This window comes from Opisthocomus hoazin, chromosome 6 (genome assembly GCF_030867145.1).
Source record: "Opisthocomus hoazin isolate bOpiHoa1 chromosome 6, bOpiHoa1.hap1, whole genome shotgun sequence".
Classification (NCBI taxonomy): domain Eukaryota; kingdom Metazoa; phylum Chordata; class Aves; order Opisthocomiformes; family Opisthocomidae; genus Opisthocomus; species Opisthocomus hoazin.
The window spans coordinates 30,113,163-30,133,347 of record NC_134419.1 but is presented as its reverse complement, the minus strand read 5'-3'; the positions used below and the strand labels follow the sequence as shown (position 1 = coordinate 30,133,347).

The 20,185-nt window shown below is 41.5% G+C and overlaps 1 protein-coding gene across 5 annotated transcripts in view; it reads left to right on the top strand.

Moving 5' to 3' along the window:
- Positions 1-19,050, top strand: part of NTMT2 (N-terminal Xaa-Pro-Lys N-methyltransferase 2) — a 38,335-nt gene extending 19,285 nt beyond the window's left edge. For 3 of the 5 annotated variants that reach the window (XM_075422466.1, XM_075422465.1, XM_009939253.2), the window contains 3 exons: positions 4,761-4,936; positions 10,486-10,735; positions 13,382-19,050. In XM_075422466.1, the coding sequence (XP_075278581.1) occupies positions 4,802-4,936; positions 10,486-10,735; positions 13,382-13,656 (660 nt within the window). In that variant the 5' untranslated portion in view covers positions 4,761-4,801 and the 3' untranslated portion in view covers positions 13,657-19,050. Of the gene's footprint in view, positions 1-807; positions 883-4,760; positions 4,937-10,485; positions 10,736-13,381 lie in introns of those variants that run through there. The other 2 variants (XM_075422464.1, XM_075422467.1) reach the window with 2 other exon arrangements.
- The last annotated feature ends 1,135 nt before the right edge of the window (positions 19,051-20,185 follow it).

The window sequence follows — 20,185 nt, the reverse complement described above, 5'->3', positions numbered from 1 at the left end:
CAGGAGGACAAGAGACAGTGGCCATAAATGGAAACAAAAGAAGTTCAAACTGCCTATAAGGAAAAACTCTTTCCCCATGAGGACAGTCAGGCATTGGAACAGGTTGCCCAGGGAGGTCGTACAATTCTCCATCCATAGAGGCTTTCAAAACCTGGCTGAATAAAGTCCTGATGAACCTCATCCAACCTCATGTCTGTTTCTGCTTTGAGCAGAAGTTTGGACTAGAGACCTCCTTAGGTCCCTTCCAACCTTGATTATCCTGTGATCCAGTGCTTTCTGTGATGGAGAGGACAGAACGTGGTGGATCTGAACATCTCTGCAAAATTACATTTTCCAGTGCAGCTCAGAGTGGAACTGAGCAGAAATGGACTCAGCTTCTCAAGCTTCAAGACTAGATCCAGGTACCTCTGTGTAAACAGTATTAAACGACTAAAGCAACACTAAGACTGTGAGCTACCAGGGTCACAGCACTTGCCGTGCTGCCCAGGGTCAGCAAGGTAGAAAGCTTGGTTTAAGCTATGCTAACTCCACTTTCCCCCTACTGCTAGGTTCAGTGGTGGAGCACTTTCAGGCATGTTTACTTATGAGCTGAGCATATCTGGTATCACAGCCTGTTAAGAGAAACATGTCACTTTTACAGACCAGGGTAACATTTATAAATAAAAGACATGAGTAACTTCAGGCCCTGATCCAACAATGTACTTAAATGTGAGTGAATGCCCTTAAGCCCAGTGGACTTCAATGGAGCTACTCAGATGATGGAAATTATGTTTGTGTTTACATGGGCTGTGGGACTCAGTGCTAGTGGGGCGAGATCTGCAGTGGAAAACTTAGATGATTGGTCCATGAACGCAAATATTCCTCTGTGTGAGGCACGTGTCGGTAAGTAAAATCTGCTTTGGGGGTGGGCTGGTGTTCATCCTCTATAAAACAGAATTTAAATGTCTCTCGGACCACAGAAGAGAGGTGAATTCACCCTGCACCCAGATAACTATTTTCCAACTGATGCACAAAGCAGATGTTGCATTTAAAAGGGAATACTCAGCCAAATTGGAATTAGTTCAGTAGCTTGCAGAAAGCAGTTGAAGCCATAAAATAATGGTCACAGATAAAAACTTCAAAAAAATTACTTGCAACATTTACTTCTGGTAGGGAAATATAATAATGAGTAAACCCTGCAACCAAGAACTGTAAGACAGGTGGGGATTGCCCCCCGACTTATGTATTAAGTGGTCCATTTCTCTAGAGATTTAGATCAGATGCACTGGGAAACAAAATTTTGAACTGATCCGTAAGAAAATATTAGATATAATGTTTTGGACTTTGCAGGGCAGAAAGGCTTAGGTAGATACTCTGTTTCTAGTCCAGAGGTTGGCATTCAGCTGTAGATCACCACTCTGCATCCAGAGTGTGTTTGCAGGGACTGAAAATTATTAATGTCTCATGACTGTGGAGTGATCTTTAGGGAGCCAGTTCCTGTTCTCAGTCTGCTTTTGCAGTGGGTTTGTTTTAACCAGCTCTGTGTGGGGGACCTGCCAGCAGATTCAGCTGAGAGACCAAATGTGGCATGAAAAAAGTTTCTTCTTACTTTACTAGAAACGCATTTCTAACCTTAAACCTTAAAAGTTAGCTGCCTTAACGCTGAAAACATTGTGAAAGACAGCTGCCCCCTCCCTGCAATGTCTGAGAGACTTGCAGCCTCCATCATCCTATCCTGCCTATGCCCTACTTTACAAAGTTCATGGAAATGAGGCTGTGTATCCGTAACAGACCTCACAAGTTATTTCATTTCCTGATGCACGAGATAGATAGTCCCACATGGGTCACGGAAGGGGAGATGCCTCTGGCTAGACAGGTCCTGTGGTGAGGAGGAGGCCCGCTGGAGCAGAGCTGCAACACTAACTGCCACCAAGGACATGTGTGCCTCCTCGCGCTTCTCTTTTGGGGTAGATTCCTGCAAGCTGGCAAACCTCCCTCTCCCTCTGGTTCTGCTGCCGGAGCCTGCATCCCAGGCACAGCTGCGAGGCAGATCAGAGGTGAGGTTGATTGGCTGTGTCTGGAAAACTGCGTTGTGCATTGAGAGAGTTGGCAGTGTTGCAAATTCACAAGAGGGAGGAGTAACACTGAGGGAGCAAGAGGTGGAAGTCATCTCTATAAATCACACGCTGCATGAGTGAGACCGTGAGTCTGCAGGAGAAGACTTTGGGTACAGTATTTTTACATTAGCCTGTGTCCTTGCATGTCCTCAGGTGGGAGACTTGCATAAAAAGATCTTTGCAATGTTTCATGCATAGAGAAGACCCTGTGGATGCTAAGCCCAGAGCTGGTTTCGAATGCCAGCATGGAAGGCAGAGCTCTGGGGCCCCGGCTGGCCCAGGAGCAGCCGCAGTCAGCTGGTGTATGCATGCAAGTCCCGGCAGACATTCTGCGAGCCTGACACTGGTTTTGAGTGAGAAATCTGAGAGCACACACTGCAGATCTGATATCCTGAACAGCATATCGTCCCCATGTGTTGCCTCAGGTCATGCTCACATTTGGAGTAGAAGGACTCTGAATATTTGTTGTTCATACTGCCAGCAGCGCCCTGTCCTGGTGTGCAGACAGCCTGTAAATGCCTTTCCCTTCAATCTAGCAAAACGGGATAAATCACTCTCCCTTGCTAGGTACATTAAACAAGCCCTAGAAATTATCACTGGACTCTTATATGGAAGATCTTGCAAAGCCAACATACAGGGATTCAGTTCTGTTCACCAGACAGGCTGGCATCTGAAATGGAGAAAAAAGAGAGACAGAGAAAAACAAGATGGTGCCACTCCCAGGGGAAAATGGAGATCGTTTACTGGAAGAATCACAGCCACCGATGGAGTCGTTTTCCCAGGCTCTGGGAACCACCCTGGCCAAGTTGTGCTGGGGATTGTCTGCTGCCCCCTTCGTATTAATTTCTTCAGCTAAATGGTTTCTTCTGAGTATGTGAATATAATCAGTGGAGTGTGTAAAACTCCCAGGTTTGACCCTTGCTGGGCTCAGTGCTTCTTGCGGTATAAATTTCTCAGGCATAACATAAATGTGTAATGGATTAAAGCTTTAATAGTATCCGTTCAGCAGTTGACTTAAGCAGGTGATGACAAGAGGGGCTGGTAATGCTGCTTTTGTTGGATGAAGGATATGCCAGGCATGCTGCTTATGTGTAACCCAATAGCACTATTCTGTTCCGAGTGGTCCTTGGTGGTGATTATTCCCCATCCTACTTCCTTTGTCCTCCCCTCATTTGCCTCCAAAATGTCATTCTCCTGCTGAGGATGGGCAGGCACACACTTATCATTCCCTGCTGAGCTTGCTTGCCCTCAATAAATACATTCCAGGCTTACATTCAGGGCCTCTGGCGTAGCTCTCATCCTCTGTGTGGAGGGCATAATTCCTGCTCCCCAGCCGGCGTCAGCAAACCATGGCCTGTTCAGACCCTTCCCAGCAGCAACCGGCTGTGCTCCCGTGGAAGTTTAAAGACGCAGCGACAAAGCACTGCTCCCTGCTCCTCCTGTGCACGCAGCCGGCAGGGAGCTCTCCCTTGCTGTTGTTACTAACCCAAAAGGTGCCTGCTGCTGGATCATTTCCAGTTCCTCGAGCACGCTGGGAACCTGCAGCAGAGCTGGTCTCACACTGCAAGGTGGTGCTCGCAAAGGCTTGTACCCAGTGTGACTCCGTCCCTCCTTATTGCTTAGCTTTCGCAAACAGGCTTGTAGCTGTGTTTTTGTTGGAAGGTCTGTCGTACACACAGGAAAATGCCCAGGCACCTGTATGCGCACACGAGACAGTCAGAGGTGCTGGTTTCCAAGTAATCTGTTTATGGCCTGCCTCAGTTCAAACTTTCAAGCTGTAAATCATACCTGCTTTTGATGTGCCAGTGCACATCGAGTATGGAAAAACCCAGGATGTGGAGGATAGACCTCCGTTTTTTAAAGAATAGGGGAAAATAGCCCTTTACTCAGCAAAGCTGACAGGTTTTAATAGAACAGCTTCAGACTTATGATTGCTGTATATTACCAGCAAAATACTCAAGCAATGAAAAGAAACATCCAAGCTTCTGGCACACAGGAACTTTCCAGTATATCACCCACTGATTATCTTGCTCCTTGATCTGTGACAGCTGAAAATTTAGCACTGTCTCTTCTCAATTGTCTCCCTCCCGTATACTCATTTAGGCCCGAGGCTCCCATCTGCTCTTCGGTTCAGCTTACTTGCGGTGCCACAGACTGTACGGTATCACTAAAAATAAGCCAGAGCAAGTGCCTCATTCATCCACTCTTGTCTCAGCGCACTGTCAGTGCAGCTGTCAATGGCTAGAAAGCGTATACGGAAATCTGCAGAACAGTTAGGTTTGTGATAGCGGAAATGATGACCCTGCATAGCAATAAATGCCGCCCACAGCTTTTCTGGGAACAAATCAAACGCCTTGCTCTCTTGGGCATGCGTGTTCACTTCAAACTTGAAACGGTTTTTCACTGACGTGAAAACAGAGTGTGATGACAAAACGCCGTCTGAGCCTGGGAGGCACTGAATGCCCAAGGGGGGGCTGTATCCCTGCAAGGTCCTGCAGAATTATATCCAACATCTTTCCTTCCACCTTTGCTTTAGAAACAGAGGTTTGGTGATTTGAAGGCTCAGCTTAAATTTATAGATCTTCACCATTATGCCTCCAGAACAATAAATTAAACCAGAAATATCTGTCATTAACAATAAAATAGTGATTTGTCTGCTTGCAGTGAAACTTTACGCTTTGACAAGTCAAGTTATCAATGGGGAGATGCAGTTCTACGCCAGGGCCAAACATTTCTACCGGGAGGTGCCAGCCACAGAAGAGGGCATGATGGGAGACTACATTGAGCTCTCCAATACAGACATTGAATCCTCCAGGGAGTTTCTCAGGAAGTTTATTGGGGTGAGTCATTTAATCCCATCTTCTGCAAGAAACAGTGGTGATGTGTCATAAATGACATGCATTGTGCCCAGTTACATGTGTTTTAAATGGCACCATATGTCATATTTGATAGGCAGTCACACGTCATAACTGACTGTCATTGGGTCTAGTAATGCATTCTGCCAGGTCATGCATCATCATGAATACACATTTTGCCTGGCCTTATGTCACTGTTTACCTGTTTTGCATCCTTTTCTTACGCTTCAAAGCTGCAAAGAGCATTGTGCAAGGAGTTCTTATAGCTGTGTTTGGGTGGGAGGTGAATTCTCAGTGCAGGACTGGGACATTTCATGATCAAATCCTTGCGGGCTTCAGTGGGAGATTTGTCTGTGCAAATTCCTGCAGCCCATTTGGGAAACTAGCTGGGTTTCTGTTTTGCCTATTTATAGCTATTTCTGGGAATGCTGCAACAAAACCCATCCCCTCTCCCCGCCCCGCCCCCCTCCCCCCCCCAAAAAAAAAGAGCATTAGGAGTACATAGAATAAGCTACCCATTAGGAAAAATATTTTCTTGAACATCCCAGTGTCACTGGGTACCTTTGCAGGCAGATTTCTAAAGGTCTGTAAACATCTTCAAAGGTCTGCTTTGACCTGAGATGGAGACATGCCAAGTGGGATTTTGAAAGCATCGACAATAGCAATATCACTTTCCACTTAGGTTTCTGAAAATCCTGTTGATGCCTAAATGTATCTTTGGGAATCTGCAAATCTTTAAAAGTGTGGCCTGATGGTTTTCTGACTGCCCTTCCCTCTTCCTAGGGAAAAAGCCTACTAAATTAGCTCAACAACAGTATTAGATGCTAAACAATCCACAAAGCTACAAATTTCTAAAGTTCTGGTGCTCTCTAAATGACTAGTTCTGTATAATGCTACCATAGATCTTTCATTTTCTGCTCAAATGTACAAATTTAGAATACCCAGATGACCTTTTTTTAGTCTTAATGATCTACTGTGGAGAAAAGCTCAATAGGTTAATTAGATGTTGTGTATAAAAAAGGGCACAGTTTAAATGGATTGAGATGGAAAATGAGCGTGGCTTAACAACAGAGAGAAATCCTGCATAGCAGTGAAGGGCAGCTGATGGCAAAGTCTGCTGTACCTGATAGAGGAAGACTTTTGGGGCAGTGAGCCAGGAAAACACAAGTGAACAGCTACATTTTTTTTATCAACGGTCATTTGTATTAATGCTAATGCAAAAAGCTTCACAACACTTCAAAGCCTCGCTGTATCAGGCTTTCTACAAACACAAAATAAGAAAATACAGAGGAAGTTCAGCAAGGCAGCTGAACCTGATGGTAAAATGGCGTTTTCAGAAGAAATGAAATGCAACTTATAAGCCTAGAGCCAGCTCAAAGCACATTCCTTAAATTTTACTGAATTCTTGTTTTAAGGACATTTGTGGAATTCAAGTGGTGCATTAGCATGTACGAAGGGAAGGATTTCACACTTCCTAGACATCATATAGATTCTGTTTCCTGAACGGCAGGTTTATATCTCACTGTTACACTTTCTCATCTCCAAGACCTGAAAAGGAAAGAAGTACAGTCTGTAGCAGAGTTTCACATTCCAAAGAGAAATCATACCCAATGCATCAGGTGTGATGACAGATACAAAATACTCCAGAGCAGAGTTTCTACTCCTATTATTAGCCAGGGATAGAAAGGATATTCTGAATGGCCAAGACCAAACAAGTGAAAAAAAAAAGGGAAAAAAGAAACAGAAAGGAATCTGCACATTTTGCTAATTCTGATTTAGTTTGTTAAAGCCTGTCCTCTGTTGAGATACAGTCAATTGGTTATGTTAGTTATGGTTTATTTTCCTTTCCTACTACTGCAATTTGGATCCTGCTCAACTGGATACAGATATTTACTGGCTTTCTGTAGTAGTGACTTTACCGTAAAGCTAATTTGAGTTATGTCTTCTCAAGTTTATGGCCCTATGAATTTTTTTTTTTTTTTGTCGAATAAGGCAGTCAAGATAGAAAAAAGCAATTTGCTTCACACTAATATAAACTATACTTTCTTTTTTAAAGAGAAGTTTAACAAAATCAGAAAATAGGAAACTCAGTTTCAGATCAACTAAGCATATTTCACCTTATTTTTTTTATTGTTTTACCCTCTGAAAAACTTTTCCCTTTGTTTTCAAGATACAAGTTAGTTCCAAAATAAAAAATGCTGTTTAGAAATGAAAAGTTGACAAGTTATTTTTTTTCCTTGAAAGTCGTGAAGAAGAAATATCTTGACATTTTCAACATTCTTTCCCATGTTTTTTGGCTATAACTATTCTCTAGATTTGAAATATCAATTTCACAGAGAGTTTTATTCTTCCAAAACTTTTTTTTCTGGCAGAACTAGTGCTCTTTGAAAAACAGTTGCCCAGTTCCACTCAAATTACCCCTCTTGAGTTAGTTTGGCTGGTGTGGAAATGCCACACAGTGACATTTCCCTTGCATGACTGATGTTGCATACCTTCATGTATGGCATTTCTTAGCATGATTCTTAGCACCACTGTAAACTGAGCTACAGATTTTTCTACCATTGGAGAATTTATCTTGCCTGGGCACATGGAAGGAATTACAGAAGGGACTAAGGACTTCACTTATATTTTAGCCTGTCTCCTTCCCAGGCGAGTCAAACTGAGTTAAAAGTGCCACTGTGCTCAAGTTAAGAGGTTTTATGTGTGTGTGGGCAGAACTCAAACCAAGAGTAACATTATTTGAGCCAACAGTGCTGTACAGACAAGCAATAGGCTGTCTGAGGTGCAGTTATGCTTGAAGGGTTATCAGCAGAGCTGTAGCACTGTGTATTTATGGCAATGTATTAATACCAGTGAAAGCCTTGATGTCCACATAGACACTGTGTTTTCAAGTGCCTAATCCAGAGGTAACGTGTAAAAAAGGAAATAAAGAAAACAAAGAAACGATTAATCCAGCAACAGTTGTGAGCTATAGGTGTGTGAAATAATACAGACGGAGACTACATTAACTTCATAGCTCCCTTTCTGCCCTAAACCCTTTCTGCCTTTCTTGCTCTCAGTTCACCTGCCTTATCGGTTACTTGCTGAAAGAAAAACTTCTTGAAAGTGATTTTGCTTCTCTTTGATAAGGGGAATGGAAGAGATGTTGTTGAAAACTCGATTTTTTTTTTGTTTAGAAAGAAAACCAGTGCAGTTTTTATCTGTTTCTTGAACTCTGATTTCTTTTTTTCTCCTACATATCTGCACTGCCTTCCTGTCCTTCCAAGACCTGAAGTAGTAGCATCAGGAACATATGCCACAGCTCTTTTATCCCTAAGGAAATTTGTGAGTGCCCTATTTAGCTTTACAGAAGAATTTTTGGGTGTGTATGTGTCTTAAATGATAGTAATTCTGAGTAATGGGAAGCAGGTAATCAGAGGAGCAGTCAGTCTTAAATTTTGAAGCCAGTTCTGGCTTAAAATTTTCACTTACACTATTTTTTTAAGGATCTGATTTTCAACTCAGTTAGGCTTTTGGGAAAATGATTGCCTTCCAAAGAAAATGTTAATACCCTGTCAAAGCTCTGAGCACTCCCATACTGAAAATATATTAGCTGAACATGGAACTATGTCAACATTTTCATTACAAACGGAGCCATGGTGCTTTGCAGGGCTTCTCGACTGACTGCCTGATGCTCTTGCTCCCTTTTAGCAAGTGTGGGATCAAGCTTCATCTCCCATGATTGTTCCCTTTCCTTCTTCTCGATGGCAAATGGAGATGTGTCATCGGTGGTCCTTGCCATGACGCATCATGGGAGATGAATTGCCTGTGTTGAGTGAGGTTCTCTGAAGGACAAATGTCAAAGAAGCTATATGGCTTTTTGTTGAATTCTGTGAGTTGTTTTGGTAAATCGTCCCGGTTTTCTCACCAGCTTTCTCAAAGTTTTTTACTTAATCACATCAGTGTAGGCCTGTATGTATCTGCCAGAAAACAATATGGAAATCCGCCTTGTAAAGATCCAAGACAGTTCCTTCTCCTTTCATGAGCTCTGTTACAGCTTAGTCTGGTCCTCAGTAAAAGCCACATGCTCATAAGTGCTGCCTGTGAATGGAGAATGGCTCTCATTTTCTGTCTTAAGCACAAGCAGGTAGTCTCCAGAGTCCAGCAGGGTAGAAGGCTTGTGGACTGTTGCACACATCAGGAGATTAATCTTCTTAGGTATACAAATTGGGACCAGCAACCCTGGAGGCTGGTGAGAGCCTTTGAGGTCCTTGTGCTCTTTCTACAGTTACTCTCTGTAACCAGATGCTCAGCCAGGCTATTCATAGTCATGTCATTGACAGTACTGTCCTTTGACCTTAATAATCTACTGAATTACTCACTGAAGCAAGGCCAGAAAAGCAGTGAGTTACGTGATTTATGCTTGGTCATTACAGAAGGGGTCTCCCAATAAACAGGAAGAGGAAGACTCTTCCTGGGCTTTTTTCCTTTAAGGGCAGTGAAGCTGCAGCAGGGACTTCAGCCCGTAGCTTTCACTTCAACACTCAGTTCCAGGGGACAGGGAAAAAGTGTTTACATTTGCTTTTAATATATTTGTTTAAAAGATAACTTTGGCTGGGGGAGCTCCAATCCCACAGTCAGTACATGTACAGACTTAAAATTTCTGTTTTACAGAACAGCAGCAGGCTCTTAAGAGCCTTTTTACAGCTAGAATGGGAGCTTTAGGGGTGAAATACAGCTTTCATTATAAAGCTCCTTTTACAGTGACTCATTATTTTCTCATAGACATACCCTTTGTGCCACATTTTTTCATGTCTGATCACTGTCCAGAGATGATATTTATGAAGAAGGAAAGAACAGCTATGCAAAATCTACTCAATCATCTTTCTTGTTTCTATGCCTAAAAAAGAAACTTTGTAAATGCTCCAGTCCAAACTTTTTGAGTTGTCATAAGTTACCAAGAACTCCAAGATCTTCATTCAAACACAGCTTGTTTTGAAAACTGCCCTCCGACCTCAAGGATGCTGTGTATCTGCAGAGATGTCTGTGGGCACCTTGGGAGTTCTGTGCTGCAGAAGTTATTTCTTGCATGTAATATTTGGTATATGCTTACTTATTTGTTAGGCCTTTACAGGGCTCAGTATGAGGCTTAACTAGCCACATAGTTGGTGGTAAGGTATGAATATTTAACAGATGTAGTTGCAAGGGCTTTACAAAGACCAGTGGATCTTCTGAGAAAGCTAGGAGCTTGTGAAAGATTATGTCTCTTCTTATACCAAGCAAAAACATACAGTACAGCAATAAATGCAGGGCTGCAATGAGGGAGTCCCATCAACAGCAGCCTGGGAACATCGCAGCCCAGCTCCGCTCACACATAGGTACCCAAGGCTGTATTGATACTGACCCAGGTTCTTATCAGTCTTGCAACAGCCCTGCACAAGTAAGGAGACAAGACACTAGGTTTGGTGGACTAAAGGCCATAGCGGGTAACGCAGTTGCTATGATCTTTCAGGTGGTATTTTTCAGATTTCAAATCATTTTCTTGTATCCTACAGGGGGTGGGGAAAGCTGGCACCAACCGCGCCTTGGACTGTGGCTCTGGGATAGGTCGTATCAGCAAGCATGTCCTGTTACCAGTTTTCAAGAGCGTGGAACTGGTGGATATGATGGAGAATTTCCTGGCTGAGGTCCCGAACTACCTGCAGGGCAAGGAAGACAGAGTAGAGATGTATTATTGCAAAAGCCTCCAGGAATTCACTCCAGCCCCACAAAGATATGATGTCATCTGGATTCAGTGGGTTTCAGGTTAGTTCAGCACGATTCATCCAGCCCAGCATCTCAGAGAACTATACAGCCTGTGCTAAAGTTTATATTAAAAGAATAGTGCAGCTGTAAAATGAGGTTTTCAAATCTTTAGGACTACTTCCTAAAATCTCACAAGAGACTTCTCAGAGTTCTCCCCAGCCACATGCACAGTAGGTACAAATAAAGTTGGTGTTTTTTCAGGTCATGTACTGGGAGGAAGGTACACGTTCTTGGAGAGTAGCCTGCATGCCAAGGTGCAGCTAAGGAGTAGGCCTTATGTATGGGTTTTTTTGAGCAGGAATCCTGCTCCTTAGTAGCCAGTGCTGCAGACAGATTTACGTGGTTGACCTCACCTGTGAGAAGGGGTTTCTGAATCTGATTATTATCCAGACATGGGGGTATTTCAGAAAACAATATGAGAAAAGCCATAGTGAAATCACCAATATCTGTAAACCACATCATGTCTTATAGATGCACTGATGCTTATAAAACAGATTATCTTAGCTATGTCCCACAGTACCCCCTCATATAAGAAATATCTGCTTCTTCTGCAGCCCCCCCAGTGAATGCCATGCAGCATTAAGAGCAGCAGACTGGCAATCAGATAATGTGGGCTATGTTCCTCACCAAAAAAAAAAAAAAGTTCTTAATTTTTTCTAGGAAACCTGCTGCGGTGCCTAACTATCCTTCCAGAAGGAAGGTTTTCTCCTAATCTGTGAACCTAAGTGTCAGTGGTGCAGCTTCAGCTGGCAGAAGTCATTATTCTGAAGCACAAGAGGAGGCCTGAACGACTCCTTCTCTCCAAAACCCTGGAGACAGTTTCTTGCTAGGCAAAAAGAGAGATAAAGGGAGAGAGTTTAGCACAGGAGATGGTTTTATTTGGGACCACTTATTTGTCCTTTGCACATACTCTTAAAAAGTAATGAAACTGGGCTTCTTAGAACAGGTCTTTATAGCTGTACAGGCAAATTGCTTCAGAACAGTATCATTTTCGTTTGTATTTTTGCTTTTCTTGAATAACCGGTCATTGCAGCAAATGTGGCTTCTGCCTCAGATTTTGAGCGAATCCAAGTCAATACGAGGCTGAATGAGATAAGACTTGTCTCAGGCTGTGCTGATCAGCTAAATGGCTGCTAATGAAGGGAGCATATGCAGTTTCTTTAGCATAAACACAGATCTGAATCTCCTTCCTTCATCAATTTCAATGAAATATGTAGTGATTTTAAGTATTAATCAGACTTCTACCCCTGTCTTGAATTTGGCTGAAATATGCCAACAAGCTCAATGCTTTTTGGTGGAGTGAGGGCAGGACTGTCTGGTAGAGAGCAACACCGTGAAGATCTCATTTTCTTGGGAAACTAGGCTAAAAGCTAAGTTAAGAGAACACTAAGTTCCAAATTAGGTGGTCAAAAGCTTCAACGAATCTTGCCAATGCAATCTTGATCTGTCTTACGTAAGAATAAGTATATGAGCCCAGGCTGTTATTTTATAAAAAAAAATTAAAATGCATGTTTACATTTCATATAAAAATTAAATTTTCCTTCAGCTTGAAAGGTATTCAGCTTTAGGCTTTGGGGCTTTTTTCTTTTTTTTGAGGGGTGGTTAAGAAAACCTGACATGCTATGTCAAAATGTGGTTTTGAAATGACAACTTCCATTTATAAAAGTTTAAATCTTCCATCAAGAAAACTAAATATTTTGTCTAGAAAATACAAACAATGATTTTTTTTTAAGTTTTTCATTCATTTTCTGACCACCTGTCCTTGTTAATTCATTTTAGATGTTTCACATATGAGAGTTCTCATTTTGCTCTTCTCTGAGCCCTGCACTACTGATCTCAACAGAAGTATTGGTCTTTGAGAAGGAAGGATAAAATCCACAGTCTCAATAACATATTGAAAAAAGTACTGATTTTAAATGTACATGGTATATGCAGAAATCACAACATTATGGGGTAATATAAAGAGTTTATTTGGCAGTTTGGAAGGTCTTACATTCCTCACTGGATCTTTAATCCAGAGCTCCTTTGATGGGTACATAGTGTTACGCAAAGTTACAGAGATTTGCAGCATTAAAAGACAGAAGGGACTGTTAGATTATCTAGTTTCACCTACGCTATGTTACAAGCTGCTGCATTCATTCCTTTACCCTTGTACTGAGCCACTAGTTTGTGTTCAATTAAAACATATCTTGAGAAAGTCAACCATGCTTGATTTGAGGACTTCAGGAGGTGGTAAACACCACTTCTGTTGGTAGTTTCCAATGGGTAATTACTCACACTGTTAAACAGTTGTCACTTATTTCCAATATGAATTTGTTTGGCTCCAGCTTCCTGCCACTGATTCTTATTATGACTTTAACCACCAGATTAAAGAACCCTTCAGCACCCAGTATTTTCTCCACTCTTCCCATTGATTTCTGTCCACATCTGTTGCTACTACTAATATGGATGCTAAATATTGATTTGAGTTGTTAACTGTTGATTTCATTGATTTGCCAAGATTTCATAATGAAATCTGGCAGGACTAGAACTTCTCCTGCAATAAACAGGATATGAAGACTCAGGTCAAGGCACCATTCTGATATGTACAGGGGTCATCTGTTTGAATGGTTAATAGTGATCTATTTTCCGTCTCTTCATCTGTAGGATATCTGACAGATAAAGATCTCCTGGAGTTTCTGATCCGGTGCCAGAATGGCTTGAAGGACAATGGTGTTATCATTCTGAAGGACAATGTAGCCAGGGAGGGCTGTATCCTGGATTGTCTGGATAGTAGTGTGATCCGAGACCTGAACATCCTCCACAGCCTCATTGAAATGAGTGGACTGACCATCCTACGAGAGGAGAGGCAGGAGGGCTTCCCTGAGCAGTGTGTCCCTGTCTGGATGTTGGCCATGCAGAAAGGCCCTGGCCATTCCTGACTGCAGAGTGAGACTGCAGAGACTGGAGTATGAATGAACCACAGGACTCTGAAGAAGAAAAGCGTCTTACTAGAATCCTCCAAACCATGCACTGCTACTACTACAATTCTGGGGCAGCAACTGCTAAAGATCGGGAGAGAACTACAATTGAGCCAGCTTCTCCAGGGAACAGTCTGCTTTTAAATCCTGCCTGCTTCATTATTCTCTCCATTTTTAAAAGCCTTCCTAACAGCTCCTTGTCAGATCTCTCTTTCCTTGAGGATTTAATACTGGACAAAACTCAACTAATAGAAAATAATTAGGTCTGAAGTTTCTGTAGTGGCTAATACATTTTGTAGTGTTCTGTATGAGATGTTAACAAATAAGCCTGGTTTTTTACTAAGGCACTAAAATCTTCCTGGAATTTAAGAAGGTCACCAAAGCAGGAAATTCAAATAACTTCTGGAAAACCTAACCCAAATTTTTACTGTCATCACTATCTGTACTTTAAAATACTTAAACCGAAAGTGTAAGGAAAGTTTTATCCATTTGTTGGCATCAGCTATGCAGTTTATTTATTTTTTTTGCATTTGTGTCAGTTTGGACAATAAGACAACCTGGTTAATTTTCCATTTTTAGGAACTACTTTATCTTCCCGATGTTTCTGCCATAGAACAATAGTGGTGCGTAAGGATTTTTGCACTCCACAGGAAAACTTAGATGACAAATATATGCATGTTTGCATTGAAATTTTGTGAAAAGATTGCCCCACAAATTACGTTCTGGAAAATATTTTTTCAAAATGTTCACAGTGGAAACCACTTGAAAGTTTCTCTTTATTATTCATACCACTGTAAATTTCTTTCTTTCCCACATTCAGAACAAGTCTGGCACCATATGCAGAGCTAATGGGATTTCATGGGGTGTTAATAGTAAGACTGTAAGAAGAACTAATACAGTATTGTATTAATTAACAACTGTACTAAACTGCAGAGGGTGTTAGTGTAACCCAAAAGCATCTATGATTTATACTCAAAACAGCAGCTGTGTAAGCCTGGATTTGAAAATACCAACACTCACACCATCTCCTTAAGGCTCACAGAAATTACACATTAAGCTTCTTTTCCTCTTCGTGTAGGTGCAGAAAGTGCTGTGGGAGGACAGAAGTTCATTTTGCAAAAACAAATCAGAATTTGAAATTCTGCTTCATTCTGAATGAGGACAAGAAGGGAGAATTTTGAAATTCTTTATGAAGGAAAACCACACAATCACAACCATTCCAAGTTGATTAAAATTTTTCATTTAGACAAAATCAAATGTTTCTTTTGAATTGGACTTTTAAAACAATTTGCACTTAAAATATTATTAAATGCAGTAAAAAGCAAATTGAATATTGCTTGCTCAAAATTTTAGACATTGTCGATAATGTTAGAATGGACTGTTCTGACCCTGTCAGAATTTTTATTGTGTTTTATTCCCTTGAAATGCAATTCTGGCAAAACTTATCAGACTTTTTAAAGAGCTGTATTATGACAAACCTCCGTGTTCTGATGGAAAAGGGTTCTATAAAACATCCTCTACATGACTGTAGGCACAATTGTCTGTGTCAAATATTGTCATCTGTGTTAGATTATCTCACATAGAAGCCTGCAGATAACAAGATCAGGGAACCTCTCAGCTGGATTTTAGTACACTTTGCCATCCTTTGATAACAAATCTCCAGTTTTGGTTTTAATTGCATAACTCGTCTTCTCTAGCAGTATGGTTGCATATGTTGAGAATTTCAAATTTATGGCAGAGAGCTTCCTGCTGTCCAATCTTATCCAGTAATTGTTCTCTTAATGTGCCATCGCTAATTGTAGTGTTAAGGAAAACAGCCCTGGTGATTTGGTGAATATTCTGGCGTGTCATATAACCTAGAAACCTATGGTTCCCATGACACAGACGCTTCTGGAATGTTTTGGCTAATTCTTTCATTCTAATCAACTGGTAATGGACTAGTATTTAGTATAGAACATTGTTAAAAGCCCTAGGTGAACACTGACATTCTGGAATTGTCCCCAGAACAAGGTGCTTCGGATTCCCTTTAAACCACTACAGTGCTTTCATTATGCTGAGGCTGCTGAAAGCTGATGTAGTCTTTGCGTGCATATATGTATGTGCAGTTATCTGAAGGAAACCCAGTCATTTGTTTTACAGGAAAGAGGCATCAGTCCTATAGTTAGTAATGCCGGTTAGCAATAACAGGAGAATATTTAAAAGGCCTTTACGTGGATGTCAAATTAATTTGTCCTTCACCATTTTTTCTTCCCGCCAGGGACATCTGCCATGGTGCAGAATACTTGGGGACTGCTGGAGATCCTAGTGCAATCATGTCTGTGCCAGGCATAGCTGAATGGTGTCGGTCACTACAATGATGAGAGAACGGCATTGTGGAAATAGGGAAGTAAACAATTTTATACAAATCTAAACAGCTGCCACATCTCACAGGGCAGAATATATCAGCTGTTCACTTACACACCAGTGTGGGTGCAGTTTAGTAATGAAAAATGTGGTTCCAAGATGGATATAGAATGTGTAGTGGTTTAGGATGAAAGGTAGAGTATAAATGACTGGTATGGTTATCAGTGAAATGCATTTTTCAAGGTAAAAATATTCTTCCTGTATTTTGTGCATCTTTCCTATTTGGATTTCCAGAATGCGTATACCTAAAAATATAATGAAGATTGGTTCCCTTAACTATGTGAGAACAGAGACAGTAAAATCTTAATTTAGTAGAAAAACCTGTATTTCATGGTTCCCACATTCCTGGAAATTAATGTTTCATGGCTATGTTGCTTCAACAGTGAAATATTAAAGCTTTTGTGGTGACATAATGAACTTCAAGAGTAAAGAAACACAAGCCCTCCAGGGGCTTAAATGCATGAGATTGCTGCAGACTGAATAATATTTTGGTTTCCTCCTTTTCCAAGGTATATTTTAATTCAAGAACTCTCAGTCAACCAGTATAGGCCACCCTTACATGTTCATGAAATTTGGGTAAGGGCCATTCTTGGCTTAAAAGTTCAGGGCTTTCTGGACTTTACCATAGTATATAATAATAATGATGAATCACAAATTTCAAACAGAAGATCTTGCTTAGAAATATCTATGTTTCAGTTACTCTTTGGTGTTCAAAGACTGGATAATCAACACAATTGCTCTGCCTCAACTTTCAGATTATTTAAACCATGCATTTAAAGAAGTCGTTAGCTCATCAGATTGCAGTGGGAGTTTGAATCTCATTTGTTTGGTGATCATTTAAGACTTGTTCCCTATCACTACCTTACCAGAAATTTAATCCAAGATCAAGATCCTGGGTGAGGCAAGGTTTCCAGAACATTCAGCTCAGTCTTTCCAGCCCAAGCCCTCATTCACCATGACAGGCAATTAGTGAAATACCCAATTCATCCTTCAACCAGATGTTTCTCCCAGGGAACCACTACTTAAGTAAATGCTTAGCCGAAGTGCAGTAAAGCCTACTTCTGCTGTGTCACCACCAAAGCTCTTGGTAATGCGTGGCTTCCCCATATCATGCCCAATGCTCTTATTCTGCGAGACTGAAGGCGAAGTATTATCTTTATTACATGAATGTGAGTTTCCTTGCAAAAGAGATCTTCAAGCCCTGACAGTAGCCCCCAAATGCTACTGCAACCCAAACAAAATGTAAGGAAGCAATTATTAACAGCAGTCTGAACAGCGATCCCAACTGTGCAGCTCCAGCAACCATCAAAGCTCAAGCTGTTCGTGTTCCGAAGGCAACTCAGATGTCCCTTCATTTCTAATTGGAAGAGAGAGCCATCATTTTGAAACATATTGCTGAATGGATGTTCAAAAATATTTTGTTTCAAAAATACTGAAATGATTATATCAACTAGTTTTAGTTTTATGTTCTTGTTTGGATGTTTATATAATCTAGTCTAAACTGACATGTTGGATGAGATGATAATATAATACATTAAATAGTATTGTAATAGTTGAAGTGAAACATTAGTTCCCTACAGAATACGCTGATAAAATCAGTACATTCTCTGCCCCCAGATTTAGTGAAACAAGTCAGCAATTTCCAGAGGCAACAGTCATTTCAAGAGGAACAGTCCTGTCAAGAAGTATTTGCCCAAACTCTTTTTCTCCAGATATATCCCATCCATTCAGGCAGCTTGCAGTGTGCCTGGTCTAGGGAGCTGCCACCTGAGGCTCTTTGACAGGCAAGAAAAAGAAACTGGCACCTCCACAGCAATTCAGAGCACCTCAGAGCTGAACTGGCTTGAAATAAGGGATTCTCCCCTCTCCTTGATGGTTGTGCAGTGGGAATGAAATTGTATCCTTGCGATTAGCAATTCAGCATCTTCATTGTTGATGTCAAACAGAAGTGCAGTGTGATCTGAGAAGCCGTGACTGTCAAAACCAGAAAAAAGCATGGACTTGGATAACCAAACACCCATTAAAAATCAAAGTCATGGTACCGGGGCACTACATTAATGGGAGCAATATATCGTCGGATAATGCCAATTGACGAAAGCTTTGCCACTTATTCCACTGAGTGCCCTGAGTACCTTCATGCCATTAACTTGTTTTTTCCATTCTCTTAATCCTGGCTACCCAGAGCATTTACAATGGCATATCAGACAGTAGGCCTGTCCAGAGGAACTTGACTGTTATGTGTGATTAAAAGCAGTTGTGTTGCATCCCATCCCTCTTCTCTTCCTTTGATGCTTCTTCCAACTTGCCAGGAAAATCCTCCTCCACTTGCCAAAAATGATTTGTTCTCTGTGGACATCACCACATCTCACTGAAGTAAAACAGATTACCTTTGATTTTAAGAGGAGGTAATTCTGTTTATCTGAGAGCAATAACAACACGCCGTATTTCAAACATGCAGGTTAATACCTGTCTCTTGCAATTGATGTCAAGTAGGCACTCTCAGACCTTTGTACCAAACAAAGCTCACGTTCTCATCGTCACCATATATAACAATATTTGGATGACACTGTACATACCCAGGCCTTGAAGCATGCGTTATCACTGTGTTTGGGGTAAGGAAACTGAGGCATAGAAGGGTAATCTGAGCCGCACTGCAGCTTTACCTAAGTGGGAGCTGTGAGTGATTAACATCTCCACAAATCAGGCCACTACAGGAACTACAGAGTGTTTTGCAGGCAGACATAAAATTACTCTGCTTGCGCTTGGAGCAGATTGAAACAGCATGGTTGTGGTTAGCCTGCTTATTAGGCCAGCCTGATATGTCCTGCAAAGAGAGGGCTCAGTCTGAACATTGTGCTTGTGAACATAAACAGCTTCTGTTCCTTTCAAAGCATTGGAAGAACAACCTGGTGTATGCCTGCAGCAAAAATAAAGACCGAAAATTGTTGGAAAGTCTGTCTTCCCTGTATCTCTCTTCCAAAAGTGTTGAATTTGCAGGCATTTCAGCCTGTTCTGGTATTTTCAGGCTCTTGAGACAAATGTTTTTAGAGGCATTTAAAGATGCAGAAGTCCACTAAGTGCACTGTGGCTTAGCAGATATCTATTGGTGTCTTTGGATGCCTGTAAGTCTCTGAAGATTTGGCTTGTAGGAACCTCAGCTTCACATAAGACTTACCTTTCAGAATTATCTAGGAGACCAGATTTGAAAGCATTTAAGTGCCTGACAGTGGAGGTAGGCATCTAGAGGGATTTCTAAAGCATTCGGCCAATTCAATCAAAGTTTAGCATCAGCATGTCTTTGAAAAGCCCTCAGGGAGATGCAGGCATCTGAGGTACAAATAATCTCCCTTGATTTGAGACAAAAACGTATGGGCATGGATACTCCTGAAAACTCAGTGGAGTATAAAATTATATTGATGTTTGACTTGTACGTCCCCCAGATAGACTTGATTAGTTTCCTGAGGGATGCTTTTTGCACTCTGGACTGATCGGTTTACCAGTGAGCCAGGGCTGACCGTCTTGTTGGGTCTTGTTAAATAACATACCAGTTTTACTTATGGGTCAGTAGATGTGTGCATGGCTAAATAAACAAGTGGCTTCTCCTAAAATCAGGGTACCATTGGCAAACTCTTAAAAATCCAACCCATAAAATAAACAGACTACAGGAGTTACCTGTGACTCCCACCACTGCCGTAACTTCAAGGTAACAAGAAGTCAATAAACCCCCATCAAGAAAATCCCCACTGGGATTTGGCAACTGAGATTCTGAAGCAGCAGTCATCAAGAGAAACTAAGTGATTCAGTAAAACATTAACGTTCCCAGAGGAACCGTATTTGGGCTGCCTTGATTTGGTGAGAGAGGCAGCCCTGACCACTTAACGAAGGCAAAGCGTAGGCCATTGAAAATGCTCCTGTTTGGATGACGTCTGTACAGCCGCTCTGCTATCGACTTGCTTCCTGCCTGTGATTAGGCTGTGTATCATCCCTAGCTGTCCAGATGCCAAGGCAGAAGGACCCTGGGGTAGTACTTTCTCATCCTACACTAGATCATTTCACTGCTCAGGTGGGATTCAGTCTCTGTCTTTCT